This window comes from Sardina pilchardus, chromosome 16, assembly GCF_963854185.1.
Source record: "Sardina pilchardus chromosome 16, fSarPil1.1, whole genome shotgun sequence".
NCBI classification, from domain to species: domain Eukaryota; kingdom Metazoa; phylum Chordata; class Actinopteri; order Clupeiformes; family Clupeidae; genus Sardina; species Sardina pilchardus.
This window is the reverse complement of record NC_085009.1, coordinates 17,096,823-17,112,724: the sequence shown is the minus strand read 5'-3', so window position 1 is coordinate 17,112,724 and position 15,902 is coordinate 17,096,823. Positions and strand designations below refer to the sequence as shown.

General features: G+C 40.1%; 2 protein-coding genes across 3 annotated transcripts; both read right to left on the bottom strand.

Moving 5' to 3' along the window:
- Positions 1 to 773: 773 nt before the first annotated feature.
- Positions 774 to 6,680, bottom strand: LOC134060134 (uncharacterized). The gene is made up of 10 exons (XM_062516747.1): positions 6,584 to 6,680; positions 4,904 to 4,939; positions 4,552 to 4,827; positions 4,124 to 4,381; positions 2,570 to 2,680; positions 2,444 to 2,474; positions 2,069 to 2,136; positions 1,854 to 1,904; positions 1,734 to 1,775; positions 774 to 1,537 (listed from the first exon to the last, which is right to left on the bottom strand). Exons 1-10 carry the CDS (start codon positions 6,603 to 6,605, stop codon positions 1,494 to 1,496), a joined length of 939 nt encoding a protein of 312 aa, XP_062372731.1. The 5' UTR covers positions 6,606 to 6,680; the 3' UTR covers positions 774 to 1,493.
- A 2,646-nt stretch (positions 6,681 to 9,326) lies between these two features.
- LOC134060228 (uncharacterized) lies at positions 9,327 to 15,659 on the bottom strand. Of its 2 annotated transcripts, XM_062516862.1 has the most exons (8): positions 15,554 to 15,659; positions 13,329 to 13,631; positions 12,785 to 13,090; positions 12,457 to 12,540; positions 11,792 to 11,816; positions 11,590 to 11,690; positions 9,784 to 9,834; positions 9,327 to 9,392 (listed from the first exon to the last, which is right to left on the bottom strand). In XM_062516862.1, exons 1-8 carry the CDS (start codon positions 15,621 to 15,623, stop codon positions 9,388 to 9,390), a joined length of 945 nt encoding a protein of 314 aa, XP_062372846.1. In that variant the 5' UTR covers positions 15,624 to 15,659; the 3' UTR covers positions 9,327 to 9,387. The 2 variants fall into 2 exon arrangements, with proteins under 2 accessions (XP_062372846.1, XP_062372845.1); XM_062516861.1 differs by having other exon boundaries at positions 9,382 to 9,834.
- Between the last annotated feature and the right edge of the window lie 243 nt (positions 15,660 to 15,902).

The following is a 15,902-nucleotide window of genomic DNA, read 5'->3' as shown; positions in this document are numbered from 1 at the left end:
ATTCCTCAATGCATCAGAGAATTACAATCCATCACACAATTAAAACAACTATAAACTGATACTCCTCAATACATACACTTGCAAACACTGACTTTTTTTTAATATCACTGATGTCTGTGTTTGCCTTGTGTTATATGTAAATGTGATGTGTGATGTGCCCTATCTCTGGTACTTGTTATATGTGCTGCAGAGTCAGGCAGGTCCAGGCAGGCTTCTGCTCACTCTGAGGTCAACCTCGACCTGTTTCAGTTTTGTCTATTTATAACCCCAGTTAACATTAACCCTGGAGGTCCTGCTGTTTTTCTGTTTTAAAAAGTGAGGTGAGGTGCATTGTGACATTTACATTGATTGGTTATTTCATCTTGTGAGACATGCACACTCATGTGGGAGTTTGTCAGAGGTGTTAAGGGCCGTTCACACCAAGAACGAGAACGATAACTCTAACGATAACGATAACGATAACGATAAAAGCGTCCACACTGGCCAACGATAAGAAAAGTCTCTCCTCATGTTAATGAATGTGATGGCTAGAATATTATGGGTTCTGATTGGCTGTTAACTTTTTATCGTTCTCAAAATCGCTCTGAAAGTGATCAACAACGATATCGTTCTTCATGTCGTTATCGTTATAGTTTATGTGTGAACGTTGTCATTCATATTAACGAGAGCGATATTTGTTTATAGTTATCGTTATCGTTATCATTCTTGGTGTGAACAGCCCTTTATACTGGGATTCAGAAACATGTATGTTTAAAAATGGTGTATTAAAAAAAAAAAAAAACAGTGGCTACAGTGGATCCATTTACAAATGTAAGCATATATGAAAAGTTGAAAGAAAATGTATTTACATTGATTTCATTGTGCGGGCTTTTTCAGGCTACATTAGCATAACAGAACAGGGTTTAATATTAGTAATAATATCATACAGGGGCTTGCACCATCATTAGTTCCCCCAAAGGTTTTCCTCCTTGTCCAAACGTCTCACTGTCCCTTCAGAGGGGGGTACTGCAATTCTCACGAAACGAAGAAATGAGTCAGCATTAGACTGCACATGATGTTGCTGTTGTGCAAGTGGGGTGGAGGAACAGGAAGTCACTGTGAATTCACTTTCACACTCTACTGGTGAAGACACGGTATCAACAGAACAGTTTTAAACACAGATGGCCCTTTCTCAACCTCTCTCCTCGATCCTCCAGGCTCGTTCCCACTGACATATAAAGAACACTGGATAGACTATCCCATTGTTGCCACCCCATTATTCTTTATCTAGATCAGAGGGAACGAGGACCGAGGAAGGAAGGGAGGATAGATAAAAAGACGAATGAAAGAGAGGCCCGATCTGTGCACACAAATCACTTTCACCACAGGCACCACTACATGTTTTGTTATGGGTGGTGGAAGTCTTTATAGTGTGTAGGTAACGGGGGTCCAAAAGGAAAACTGTTGTGGTTGTAAACTAAAGGTTGTGAGTTCAATCCCATGCTGATGCTGCTTCACTCCACAAGCTGATATGGATTATATGGTGACGAAAGGTTTCCTAGACACAAAGCACAGATACAGAATCGTTGTATGGTGAATATGTTACATTATTGTCATACAGTATACACACAAGTTTCTAAATTAAGAGCATACATCTCTCGTATATTAAAATGTGATTAAAGTGGTCAATTTAGGATTAGTATACCAAATGGTATCAGTCATAACTGTGTCCATCTTGAGTGATAGATACATACCCATTTTGCTGAGTGACAGTTTGTCATACACTGTTTCCAGCACTGTCAACAAATAAACATCAGTGAGTACTGGCACTGTTATAAATGATAAATTAATCTGGTTGTCTCATGAGACCTCACCTGGTCTGCTCTGGTGTTTGAGTGGAATTGTTTCGTAAACAGGAAGCCGTCCTACAGGACAGAGCATTATAATTAGTCATTAAAGTCACTCATATTATGAGGTATTCAATACATTTAATTTCATATGATTTTAATGATAACAAATAGCCTATGTGTCAGTTGAAATAGTGATAGTGCTGCAGGTTGAACATGCACGAGTGGGAGGCCTTGCTCACCTCCATCAGACTGGTGCAGGTGCTCTTCAGCATGTCTCTCAGCCAGGCCAGTAGAGGGCGATAGAGATCTAAATGGCACATCAACATGCACACCATAGTAACAAGTGGTGAGTCACGGCACTGAGCTGTAAATTAAATACTTCTGATTTTCTCTTTCTCTTCAAGTCAAAGTCAACAATATATTTGTCGGAACAACAAAGCTTAGCAAATAAATGTCCTAATCACATTTAGCTCTGTCAGCAGCTGTCAGTGATGCCATGATAACACCTGTATCTCTCAAATAAAATACAGCATCAGCGAAATAGGCCATTTTGTTCAAATTATTGATTTCATAACCACAGCATAAACCATTAAATGTATGGGAGGGTTACTTACAACCCAGAACTGGAGGAGTTGGACACAGGACCTGCAGGCAATAAATCAAGAATCAAGACACAAAAAATCCTCTTAATGACAAAAGTAAATTGAGATACACTCATATTTAAAAGGTCTATACTTTACCTCTCTGCTTTCTGCAGCAACGTGGTACAACTTTTACAACCATGATTGTCAGGACCACTCCCCCAGCCACTGCCATTATAAATGCCATTATAAATGAACTGGACCCAGACCCTGAAAATGAATCAGTCAAGACCGTATAGGTGTATCCTAATAAGCAAGTTACACATACTGAGGCTTTCTTTGTGTGTGCTGGTAGCCTGGCTATACCCAGACTATACCCAGACTAAGCTCAATCTTTTGAGATTGAACATTAGTCTGGGGAGTCTGCGCTGTATTTCTACTGCACAAGAGACGTGATCAATGGGCATAGTTCAAATGACTCTGTACGCTTGGATAATGTTTCAACCAATCAAACCAACGATCAGGGTGCGCCTGGTGGATAAGCCAGTTTGTGATTGGTTCCAGCAAATGTGGAAAGGAAGCAGGAGAGATAAATGTGCAAGTTTCCAGCTTGAGCTGCAGGGCGAAATCCAATCACCGACAGATTGGGCTGGGTTTACCAAATCTAGTGCACTGGCTCCACAGGCCCTGAATGAGGTAGTTTGAGGTAATTTGTGCTATGATACAGTAGCTGTTATTGATGACTCATTGTGTAACCCTCCTGACTGATGCTGCAACATAACTCACCAACCCACTTATCTCGCTTCGTGGTCTACTCCTCTTGCACAGAACGTAAGTCACACAATTAGTTTTGAGACCTTTGACATTATGATTGTTACTAGAAAGTGATTCAATTACTGATCTACCAACACTATGTCATAGCAGAAGAGGAAGTGGATACACTGATACAATAATGTCTGAAGTGCAGTTAGTTTTGAGCAAACAGCACATGTCCACATAATGTGTGAATAAATATACAGTATTTCTACCTTTAAAGCAACACTAAAGCACTTTTCCTCTGTCGCACGCACACTATTTGGTCCAGCAAATAGCGATGTCCACAGACAAGGTAGAGTATATTGCATGATTTTATGAAAGTATGATGTATTGCGACATCGAAGCAAGTCAAATTTGTAGTTTCTTATATTTCATCGGACTACAGAAACACTACCCGATCTGGTAAAGTTACATAGTGCGGTTATAGCCGATGGAGGGCCATGAAGTGAAAGCAGAAGTGCCGTTCACCCTGTTACGAGTTGATGAACCTCTGAAAGGATTTTGGAAACATTATTTTAAGGTATGAAAAACTCTTTAGTGTTGCTTTAAAAAAAAAAAAACCCTCACCCTTCTAATATAAACAAGTTACTGAGCTATGATGATGTAGCTCTCTCTCTTCTCACCCCCTGACACCAGTATCCTCTCATCAGAGTCAGTAGCTCTGGTGATGGTGGAGTTGTTCCCCTCAACCATAAGACTGTTTTCGGTGTCATTGTACCACTTACATTATGTCCAGTTACTGTGTAACTTCATCACACACCTCAGAGCGACTCCAGAATGGACATAGAAATATGCCCCTTTTTCCTTTCTTTTCTCTTAGTCTTAGCTTAAGCATTTGAGCTTAACAGCCTTGCAGTATAGAGGAAAAGAAAATGAGATATTTCATATGAAGCTTACCACTCGTGGAAATAGTCATGTTAGGACTGTTGTAACTTCGAAGTTGCCTTCTCATACCAAAACATGTATAGTGACCACTCTCCTCAGGAAGTAAGATGGTGATGGTTGTGTTGATGTGATTATAGATGCTGGTATTATTCCTCTCCCAGTGATACACCCAGCCTTCACTCGTGATGTCACACCTCAGAGTGACTTTGTCTCCACGGTAGAAGGAGGGCCGTTGAGGACTCTGGATGGTGATTGTAGCATGAGGTATTTCTGGACATAATTAGCATTAATCAAATTTTTATAAGCCAAATAACATTGTTTCTATTTGTTTACTAATTACAGAAAAGGATCTGTGACATACAATAAGGTAAAGAAAGAATTGATTAGTTCAGCCAATTAGGTTTGACATGCTTCATGGCTGATGAAAAAATATTACTCACCCATTGGAAGCATTTTGTATGATTCACTTTCAAGCCCAAACCCATGACTCTGTGATGCTGTACATTTATAAAGACTGCCGTAGAATGTGTAGTCCCTCTGGTAGATTGAAATTACGCTCTTCCCGGTGTCTTCCAGTAGAGAACCATCTTTGTACCACCGGTACCACCACTGACCATAGTTTGGTTCTCCCCGTATGTCACATCGAAGGCTGATATGCTCTCCATAGAAAACTGGCCACAAGTTTGGCTCCATAACCACTACAGCCTTGAGACTTTCTGAAGAAGAGGCATATTCATGAGCAACATAGGAACACAAACAGCCTGATGTGAGATTATCAAAATGTTCTTTTACCTGCTGTGTACAGAGAACAACACAGGGAGCCCAACACTGAAACCAAAACAGACATTAGATGGCATTACATTATCATCATTGTCATGTTTAATCTGTGTTCTGTCTCGTTCATGTCTTGTCTTCTTGCTGATAAACCTGGCTTTATGTCTCACTTGATTGAAAACAGATGGTTTCAACTCGGCGACAGTGCATATTCTGTACCACAGTATATTTTTGCTTCAAAGAGCGACAACTCCCATGGTTGCAACAAGTCCACTTCCATGTTCTCACACTTGGCACTTCAAAGTGAAACTGAAAGTGCAAGAGTGATGATATTACTGCACAGAGTAATATCAAGTGCTCCCAAGTGTTATTCTGCCACACAACATAGTTATCCCTCTTACCCGCTTAGAAATGCACCACGTTTTATTTTGTTTCACCATACTTGGCTGTTGACGACTCGTGTTACTGTATTTTAATAGGGAAAACATGGAGATGTTTGGTCGTTTCTAAATTCATCTCTGTTTGGATCCTGCTAGCTAAGGCTGGGATTATACTTGCCGTTAGACCAAACGTAAGCGTATGCGACCGTGTGCGACCTGCTGTGTCCTGTGTACAGACTCGCTGCAGCATTACGCACCCAACTGGAGGTCTTCACTAGGGGGAGACGATAGTAATTCAGCTGTGGAAGTTGGCCATGTGCCATTGTTTACTCTCATGATTGCCCCCAGCTTCGATGTCGATAATTCATCTTGCAGTCACCTTTTTTTTGAGTGATCGCCCCCTACTTTCTTATCAGTATTGCATCTCGCGGACGCGTCATGTTCGCTTGCGACGACGTGCACGACCGACGCACCAAACCACCGCAAAATACGCGAGGCAACCATGATGCGAACGCGTTGTCTGCAGCAAGTCTAAACCTGCCTTAAGTGCTATCAAAGTAGTGCCGCGCGCCAGAGCCAGTGAGTGCACGCATTGAAGTGTTCCTTTAAAGAGACAGTGACAACTTCCATGGTTGCAGCCAGTCCACTTTCTTATTCTCACCCTCTGTCTACTTTGATGCTCTTTATTTCCACACAAAGTGTTAAGATAAGATACTTTATCTTCCTTTTTCCTCACTGTTACTGCACTCTGTTTCATAATTTTTTTGTTTTTCTAAAATGTTTCTTTCTGTGTTTAAGTATATAAGTATGTGGGCCCCAGCCGTGGCGCAACTGGCTGGGGCACCTGCTCTGCACGCTGGCGACCCGGGTTCGATTCCCGCCCCGTTGTCCTTTCCGGATCCCACCCCAGCTCTCTCTCCCACTCGCTTCCTGTCATTCTCTCTACTGTCCTGTCCAAATAAAGGCATAAAAAGCCCAAAAAATAACCTTTAAAAAGTATGTAAGTGTGTGTGTGTGTGTGTGTGTGTGCGTGCGCTATATGTTTGACAACAAGATTTTACTATTATTTACTTGACTCCCCCAACCCCCCCTTATCTCTGATCTCTCATACATTTTAATTAAAGCACACAGTTCCCGCTACATGTCTAACACACACAAAAAACACACTCCTTCTCTCTCTAAGTCTTAGTCTGGCTCTCTCTACACACAGAGACAAACACACACATTCATGCACACACACACACACACACACACACACACACAGCTCACACAAACCGCTGATAATATACTTTACGCAAACATAGAGAAAAAAACTCACATGCTGCTAGAAAGAGCCTCATGATGGTAATGGCCTTGATCTGTCAGAGAGTTATCTTCATGTGCGGTTTCCTAATCTTTAAGAGGAACTGAACTTGTCTTCACTCTCTTTCCACTCAGCACTCTCGCCCAATCCCATGTGTCATTTTCTGTCTTTAACAGTCGTGATGTGAGGTGACGTTTGTGAAGTTTGCCACGCGTACTATGGGAAACTTAAAAGGGCGTTTGTGATAAAACGTACAGAAGTAAATGTGTTGTGCGAATGTTATGGCTTGATACTTCAAAAATATTTCAGAGACAACTGCAGATTTAGAGATTTCCATGATTTTTAGAACACTAGTGGTTGTTATAGTAAACCAAACCTTCATATTCCGTCACAGGCTACGTGGGCAATATGGTTCCTCAGAAACCTGTGAGCATGACCTTAGCATTTGAGTAACTGAACCTAACAATTCAAGCCTGTTGGAAAATTCCTTTTGTACTTAGGATACCAGAATATATTACACATATGTGCCTACAGAGAAGTGCAGAAAGATGAGGGATAATGATGTTGTTGACAGCCGCACATTTTTATTAGCAAGACAAGTCTTGTACAGGGGAGGCCTGTGCACTCCCATTCTAAAACCAAAACTGTAGACATAACCTTGAAATACTAGAATGCACCTCTGGATCCATTTTAAAAGTAGATCATGATTACAAATGCAGCAATTACCGTCATAGTGTTAAGGCATACCAGGGTTGTAAAAAGATACACTGAAAGGAAATACCTTTGCCATTTACCATTACCTCTATTTTTAAGGCCATTGTTTCAACTCTTGTGACACCTCTGCTCACACTGGTTGACCTCAGTGTTATTTCGTTTCAGTGGATCTTTTTTTATATCCCTTATATAAATGCCTTTACCCAATGAAGGCAGTGGCTGCTTTTGTATAAAATCTAGGAATAACCATTTTTAGAAAATCTAATAAATAGTAATAACCATACACTAGCTACTACATGCATTCATGAATGTATTATTGTTGCTTCAGGAGGACAGCTCCATGGTTGCAGTGAGTTCAGTTCCTCATTCACAATGTCTATTTCTGTCAGATACCTTATTCCCATAGAGTGTTGAGACCCTTTACGTTCATGACAAGAACGAAAAATTGTCAATTGAAATTTCAATTATTGATTTTTCAGACTACTCTGTAAATTGATGATTGTTGCGTGTTTATTTTTTTCCATTGGATACGCTTGGGATTTTCTCCTCAGAAGTTTGAAAGTCAAACAATGACTCAATACTTTTTGGGCTTGGAAAAAGTATTGGGTCATGAACGCTGAACGCATGAATGCTGGGTTTACTGTTGTCACCCGATGTCTGCTTGGATTAAAGGAATAGTTTGGTATTTTACACTTAAAGCCCGTTTTCTGTATTGCCTAGGATGCAAACGAGTGGTTGACACCGAAATCTCGAAGATTGATCCTGTTGCTGCAATTTGCCTGCTTTAGAATGTTCTCCGTATGGCTTCATACCCCATATCTGTTCACAGTAAGGGACTTCCTTCAGTTAGTCTTTTTAGTTTGCCGCTTTGTTTCCTAACCCAACAAAGATACTTACTACATTTTCTTCAAGAATCATTTACTGTCTACTGGTTAACTATAATGTTATTTTCATAGTTTTGCTTTTAGAATCGTGGGATAGGGAAGTGAAACACTCCGGCCAAATTATAACTCTCCCTGCAGTGATGTTGAAAGTATTTTCTTGGATGGGGTGCGGACGATATTAGCAGGTGTCCAGGGGTTTCTCTATCTTGGGAAGTTCTGGCTGCCCAACAATACATTTGTAAATACACAGACTCAAATGATTATGTCTCCTCTCTGCCTAGTACACTGTAAAAAAGTTTGGGCTGTCCAATTTATCTAGCCATATTACGTTACAATTACATGAAACCGTAGGTCTGAATGAAACACATCCTTATTGTGTTCAAAGTCATAGTAATCCGCTTTTTAAAAAACTGAATTAAGTAAGGTAGGCATATTTTAGGGGAAAGGGAAAAAGGTTTTGTCACATTTACAGTACTGAACCACAAAACATTAAATTAAACAAACTCTTCTTTCAAACACAATGTTATTATGTTGAACTGACATATTTGTTACATCATGTTACATCAATATGAAGCACCTAAGTCAGGTATTCCCAACCATTTTTGGCAGGTGACCCCAATCATTCACGTGTAGCGAGAGAGAGCACAACTCATCTTTGCTGTAACATCCAGACGTGCAGTACTTTGATTTTCCAAATGTCCTTGCATGTTTAGCTACTTTGTTTTGAACACTGATCAAGCATAATTCCTTCAATCAAACATCTCATGTGGGCTGTCCAATGAAGCATCTGTGACTTGTCATCTTAATATTTTTTTTTAATTTAATTGGAGTTGCTCCTCCACATTATGTTTTTTCATGTATTATATAGTACATATGAACATATGACATGTACTATATTTAAATTTTAGTTCAGGTTGCTCAAGAGTGAAAAAAGTCTCTAAACTGCCCGTCTTTTTTGATAGGACAAATGCAAATCATTACTGTGACGAAGAAATGCAGATCTTAGATCCATTAAGCAATTATTTTACTACTGAAAAGACACATCTTAATCAACACCTACATTTCACATGGCTTCCATAATTCAGAAAGCATCACTCTAACATAACTGACATGAAGATAATATGCAATCAAACAAGCAAGCGAATTTGAAGTACTGTAGCCTATAATGATGCTGCATAACATAACCGTGCTTCTCTTATTGTAATTTTCCTGCATGTGAATTCAAACTGAATTGAAGTTGTGGTGATGATAATGGTGGTGATAACAGTGGTTTAGATGACGATGATGATGATGATGACGACGATGATGATAAGAATAATGAAGATGATGACGATGATGATGATGATGATGATGATGGTAAGAACAATGATGGTTATGGTGACGATGATGATGGAGAAAAAAGGGAGATGTAAGAAATAACAAAGTATGAACTCTTATTCAAGATGGCATTCTAGAAGCCTGGAATTAGGGAAGTAATTATTGTGCCATATTACATCAAGAGATTTAAATTTGCCTCAATATTGTTTTTTCAGCATAGATTTGAAAAAACTCTTCAATTGCAGCGAATGTCAAAAATACATAAATTAATATACGTATCTGAACATACTGTATACTTACCTTTCCCATCGCAGTCGTTGGCAATAATTTTCTCATATACATCTTCACTAACTTTGAAGAGACAGACAGACAGAGACAGAGTGAATTGATTATACACATTCTTCATTGTTGTCATTAAGGTGCTGTGTCCACCAAATGCGTTTTTTACAGCCAGAGCGCCCAAAACCTCCTCCTCTCGGCGCTTCGATAAGTGTTTATTGTTGCTAAGTTACCAAAACCAGTGACTGTTTATAACGAGAAGTGCCATTGACGAGCCCGGCGCTGTTCTAAAAGTTAAACAGATTTCAACTTTGAGCGCTCTGAGCGCTGCGACAAAAAACGGTCGGCGCCGGCGTTTTTTTCCGCCGAGGGCGCTCAGCGCTGTGAGCGCTGAGCTACATAGACTTAACATTGAAAATTGTCGCCGTCGGCGCAAAAAACGCGTTTGGTGGACACAGCACCTAACCCTCAAAACTCCTAACGCATCCTTGGGAAATGACTAACTTTAACTGATTTAAACACTTAACATTACACTCAGGGCCAGATGTACTAAGACAGTGCTAATAGCGACTTTTTGTATGCGCAGAGTGCGAACGCTGTGCTTTGCTATATTGCGTGGAATTTACTAAACTATCACTTCATTACGTTAACTGCGTTCCGTGCCGCCCGTTCCCGCCCCCTTTACCACGCCATTTGCGCATGCAAAGCTGAACAACGAGCGCAGTTGAATATTGCAACATTAAAAAGAATCAAAGTTTAGCGATCATACATGATACAAAGAGATGTCAACGAGCAGCGACAGACAGAGTACAGTTAAGCCTAGTAGTTCTACTAATCCACTTAAAAAATACTTGAACTATTTACTGCACGTATACTTGGGATATGATTTAATGCCTAACAGATTGGGAAGTGTAGGCTATGTCGTGAAAGAGAAAATACGATTTTAGAGAGGCAAACAAAAGTTAAGGTTGCTTTTGACATAGTACAATGAAGAAAACGGATGCTCTGAATATTGATTCAGCTGTCTCTAAAAGTTTTTCTAATAGACGCATTCAACCGCAATCTGGATTACACCTGCTTTCAGAAGGCGGAAGTTTTTCAACGCAAAATAGACGTGCGCTGTTTTCATACATCTGGCGGAATACTTAATCAATCGCTATTAGCACCTCTCCTCCCCTGTACTTGCGCGTTACACCCATTTTCAGTTGATCCGCCCAGGAATTAATATGCATGACACTGAAAAGCGCAAATAGCCATTCTCAGCTCCCACGGCAGGCAGTCTGCGCGTTTCCCTCATTGCGGCCTGTCTGTACATATCCTCCCCATGTTTATACACGCACGTTACGCCTGAAATGGGCGCAAAACGTTAGTACATCTGGCCCTCATTGTCCAGAGGTTCCACTGGAGTCTATTGAAAGGAGAGGGTTCAGGGATAATGCTAAGCTAAGTGGATATCAGATCCATGAAGTAAAACCAATGTTATTGTCATTTTGAAAACCTGCATTTATTTGACCTCAACCATAATGTGTCAAAGACATTCTGAAAATTCACAAAACATTGTTTTGTCAGTACTTTTTTGACCAACCAAGAAGTAAACTGAAATGGTTATTTCCTGCTGTCTGAAATGGGTAGATTAACTAGATCAGCAACTGCGCCATCTATCCATAGACCATAATCCACCCACTGACTTGCATTATGGAAAGTAGTGTGAACATGAAGTAGACACTACTAATAAAGTCATTAACACATAGTAACGCAAAAACCTACAAAACATGGCTGGAGTTCTAAGGGTTAATGTCAGTCACACCGGAATCATAACCTACTCACCCGTCTGCAGAGGCACATAGAGAGATTGGTCCCCTTCACTCCCCCCTGGCTTCCCTTGGGCTTGGCCTACATTCTGATAGATGGTTTGCTGTGGTTGAGCACTAGAGGGAGACAGGGTGTGTTAAGGTAACATTTCATTCCGTAAGTACAGTGACCTGTATATCATTATTGAAATGTGATTTAGGAACAAAAACAAACTTACGGAGCTGATTGGTTAAGACACAAAACTGAAAGGAGACATGTGAATATACTTTAGTCAACTGTGGACTTGAGTGTCGGTTGTCCTCATTGACACATTATGATGGTACAAGTTGTTAGTAACCCTGCTAAGAAGTCACTCTACTTTTTAGGGTCACAAATTGTCATCAGTGTAATTGTATTATGTTTTACATTTGGGTTGTTTTTATTGCAATAAACAGTGGATGAACAGAAAAGCAGCCCTTGTCTCAAAGCTACAGTATTCCAACTGCTACTGTTACTACCTAAAACAGCAGCAACACAACAGTGGGAGAATGAACTTATTCACAATCCCTAGTTTACACTTCAGTTTTTATAGCTACTCAATGTAAAAGTACACACTTGCACAGGTACACAATAACTTATCTGAAGTCTATTTGTAGTGCTAAGCCTCAGACTGAATCGTGTTCAGTTTTCTCTTTTCGGGTATGTCTGTGGGTTTTACCAATTGCCAGGTCTGCTTGCATTTTGAACAGAATTGTTTTCCCATAACAGGAGATTTCACTTTTGAACAAAGTGTCTAATGTAAGAAATTGTGTATAGTGTTTAGCAGTAAGTGTGATGAATTGCAAAAAAGGTTTAGGTATTTTGTGTGTGTGTGTGTGTGTGTGTGTGTGTGTGTTTACAAACCATTGTGTCCCTTGTAACAGCAAACACCAACTATTATGCCGACAAGAACTCCACCAGCTGCAGGAATCGCCACAAGGTACCACTCTGTCTCAAATACATACAAGCACACATACTTGATGAGCACAGATCAATTCAATCTACTTTATACTGATATTGACTTTGCCAATGTTTGATGAAAGTGCTTATATTGTTGTCTGTCATCATTATATATTATGACACTTCAGGTCTGTGACATTTTGATATTGAACTAGAAGTAATGCAACCCTCTTCACTATGACAGATCATTTTAGCCACATATCAGTGCTGTCTGATTAAAAACAAGGCTCACCGTTAGATGAAATCCTGTTGATAACATCAGGCTCCACAGAGTTATCTGAAGTCTTGCTCTCACACTTGAAGTCTGCAGTCACCAGCTTATGATTCCAGCCCTCACTTGCTTTACATGCACATGTGACACTACCCTCTGCTGGTGATAGAGAAAAGTGCTGTTTGGCACCACTCCCTGTGCAATGGCCGCTCCATGAAAACTGCACATCTGGTGGACCGCTGGCATTGCAGAGCAAACTGACCGTGCAGGTGTTGTTCAGCTGGTGAAGAGTCACATTCTTCTGGATGTCTACCGTCAGAGTGGAATCTGAATACACATTTGTCATTCTTTAGGAAACATTAGGCAAATAACGCCCAAAAAGACCAATAATGGAATGAATGGCTCTCAGAGTAATCACTGGGAACTAGACTGTGTGTGTGTTTGTGTGTGTGTGTGTGTGTATTATTTGACACAATAATGTAAAAGCACATACGCATATCACTGTATCCAACTTTGCAACAAATATACACATTTTGACAGGGGGAAGGTGGGAGACTCTGCTTACCATAAACTTGTAGTCGAATAGTCTTTGTTGGAATCTGTGCATCTGCTTTGTTTGTGCCGACAAATGTAAATATTCCTCTATCTGCTTTTGTTATTTTTCTCACAGTTAAACTTAAATGGCTGGAGTTCATTTCTAATCTTTCACTGAATTGGCTTTTATACTTCCGATTGAGATCCACAATTACTTTATCATTAAAATTCCATTCAGCCCTTTTAACCTCGCTCCTCTGATATCCAGATGGCAACACCACAGATTCTCCAACCACAGCACTCATGTTAGTCACATCATCCACTCCACTCACACCTGAAAGACAGCAGAAAGAACACAGCCTCACTTTCAATGCAGAACACACTGACGACAGTAACACTGGTACTTGACTACACCTTGTGGTGCAACCTGGACACATCGTCAGTGATGCTCACAGGGTCATAGGGTGTTCCGGGTCTTACATCAGACACCCTCAAACTGGGGGTGATCGAGCCCTGACTTGTGTCCAGGTAGCGCACTACGCCACATGTCCCCCCTCCTTAACTAGAGCCACCGCGAGGACTTCTCAGTAGCTTCCAGGATGTTCTTGATGGCTCTTTGCCTGTGCTGTTTGCAAATCCCTAAGAATCCCTGTGCTATCCTTCAGAAATAATGCATTAGAACAGGCATAAACAAATCAACTTGTATCTCTTGTGATCGGGATGGCCATGATGGAAAAGTAGGAAAACTATACTGGATAAGATGCCAAAATGAGAGCTCATCCTCTTTCATTCAGCCAGGAAGAAAAATAAGTAAAACCAAAAAAAAAAAAAAACTCCAAATAATTCCAATAATCAATCAATGTTAGAACAGAAAGCAAAACAACATATTTTGTGTGCAGACTGCAGAGGGGCTTAAGTGACATTTTTGGCGAAACTGAGATATATATCAAAAGAAAGTTCTTGATCAGCGATTTCTACTGTTGAAAGTACAAAATTAGTACAAAAATAATTTCAGTTATTTGTGACTTAACACTGAACGAGCTGAACCAATTGGTGTTGTTTGGGCCCTCCTGTGAAGTTGGTGAAATGTCACTTATGCCCCTCTAGTTAAATCCTCGATTTGACAAACATGTAGACAAAATTGAATGCAGTGCGTAGTTTCCCTCAAACATTGGATCACACTTGATACTGTACATTCAATTTCAATAATAAACAGTTTGTTAAATTCATAGGAGTCTTTTTGTCCATAGCTCATAGTATGTAACGGACATTAGCTCCATAACATCTTAAGCTGACCACTTTGAAGCATATGGAAAACTCAACTGCTCAACTGTAGCGCCATATGTGTCCGCTCTTTACAGTTTTTGCCCGTTGCTTGAACACTGTAGACCCATGCTTAGACTAAAGTAACACAACTTGAAGTTTTGTTGCCATATCTCAAACACATGTACCTATACCTTAAACAAAGGTGCTGCTTTGCACTCTAGTTGCAATTCTGCAATTATGCGACACACTTGGTCCTGCATAACACTTTGTTCAAAAATGAAATCTCAGAGTACCATTTGTTAAACACATGTATCCAAAAACACGAAACACAAACACATCGGGTAATTGCAACCTCTCAAATACACACCTGAAGGCACTTACTTGCAAAACTGAACCTTAGCATGGTATCAAATACATGTGCTCCCCACTGTATACGGTTTTAATTGGGCTTGTGAAATTGCAATTGAGTTTATTTTTTTGTAAATCAAAGTTGAATATAATATTTTAACATCAGAGAGCAAAGTGCAATACTTAATTCATCCATTCTATATCCTCTTTACACACATCCTGTTTTTGAATGCCCATAGACCACTGTTCAGGTTCATCAAATATTGCGAGTTAGTTTGACTGGTCGAGTTAACAGTTTAGATGTGAGTAATTTACCTCAAAGTGTTGTGTCTCTGATGTATAGAGTTTTGACGCATTGAGCCCATTTTGCCAAAAGCAAGTCAGCTATCATGAGAATAATGCAAATACTGTAGATGAACCTAAATCTGAAACCCTGAAACCTTTTTGATCTGACATGTCCATACTGAATGTGTTTAGATTGTTGATGGACTCAGCACATACACCCAAAAAAGGAAGTCTTTGCTACAGTACTCTCTCGTCTTAGTTGTATAGAAGCATGTCAAAAAACAACAAATGAACTGAACTAAACTAACTAAAACCTTTAAAAAAAAAAAGAGAGGTGGTGTTTTCCGATGACCTTACCTTGTAGAAGAAGGAGGATCAGCACTCTGTCGCTGGACAGAATAAAAAAATAGCGGTGGTGGAAAGACATTCTGCTGTTCTGACAGACACAAACAAACGTGCAGTGTTTCCTCCACCCACTTAACTGACAGCTTGCTCGCGTCACGAAAGCCTACCTTACACTGACAGAGTTTGACAAGATTTGGGAAAGATTCTTGAAAGATTGTAGTCTTTTGAGTAAAGCTTGAATGAGGGGCATTAGTTAAAAGACTACAATCTTTCAAGAATATTTCCCAAGTCTGGTCAAAGTCTGTCACTGTAAGGTGGGCTTAAGATGCTGAGTGAGAATTACAGAAGAAAGAAACCGAGG

Coding starts and splice junctions, on each gene's coding strand:
- LOC134060228 (XM_062516861.1), bottom strand. CDS start 15,623: ATGTCTTTCCACCACCGCTATTTTTTTATTCTGTCCAGCGACAGAGTG. Junction 13,091..13,328: donor TATTCGACTACAAGTTTATG/GTAAGCAGAGTC, acceptor ATGTGTATTCAG/ATTCCACTCTGACGGTAGAC. Junction 11,817..12,456: donor CTGTTACAAGGGACACAATG/GTTTGTAAACAC, acceptor GTCTCCTTTCAG/TTTTGTGTCTTAACCAATCA.
- LOC134060134 (XM_062516747.1), bottom strand. CDS start 6,605: ATGAGGCTCTTTCTAGCAGCAT. Junction 1,905..2,068: donor CCTGCACCAGTCTGATGGAG/GTGAGCAAGGCC, acceptor TCTGTCCTGTAG/GACGGCTTCCTGTTTACGAA. Junction 1,776..1,853: donor CAAACACCAGAGCAGACCAG/GTGAGGTCTCAT, acceptor ATTTGTTGACAG/TGCTGGAAACAGTGTATGAC.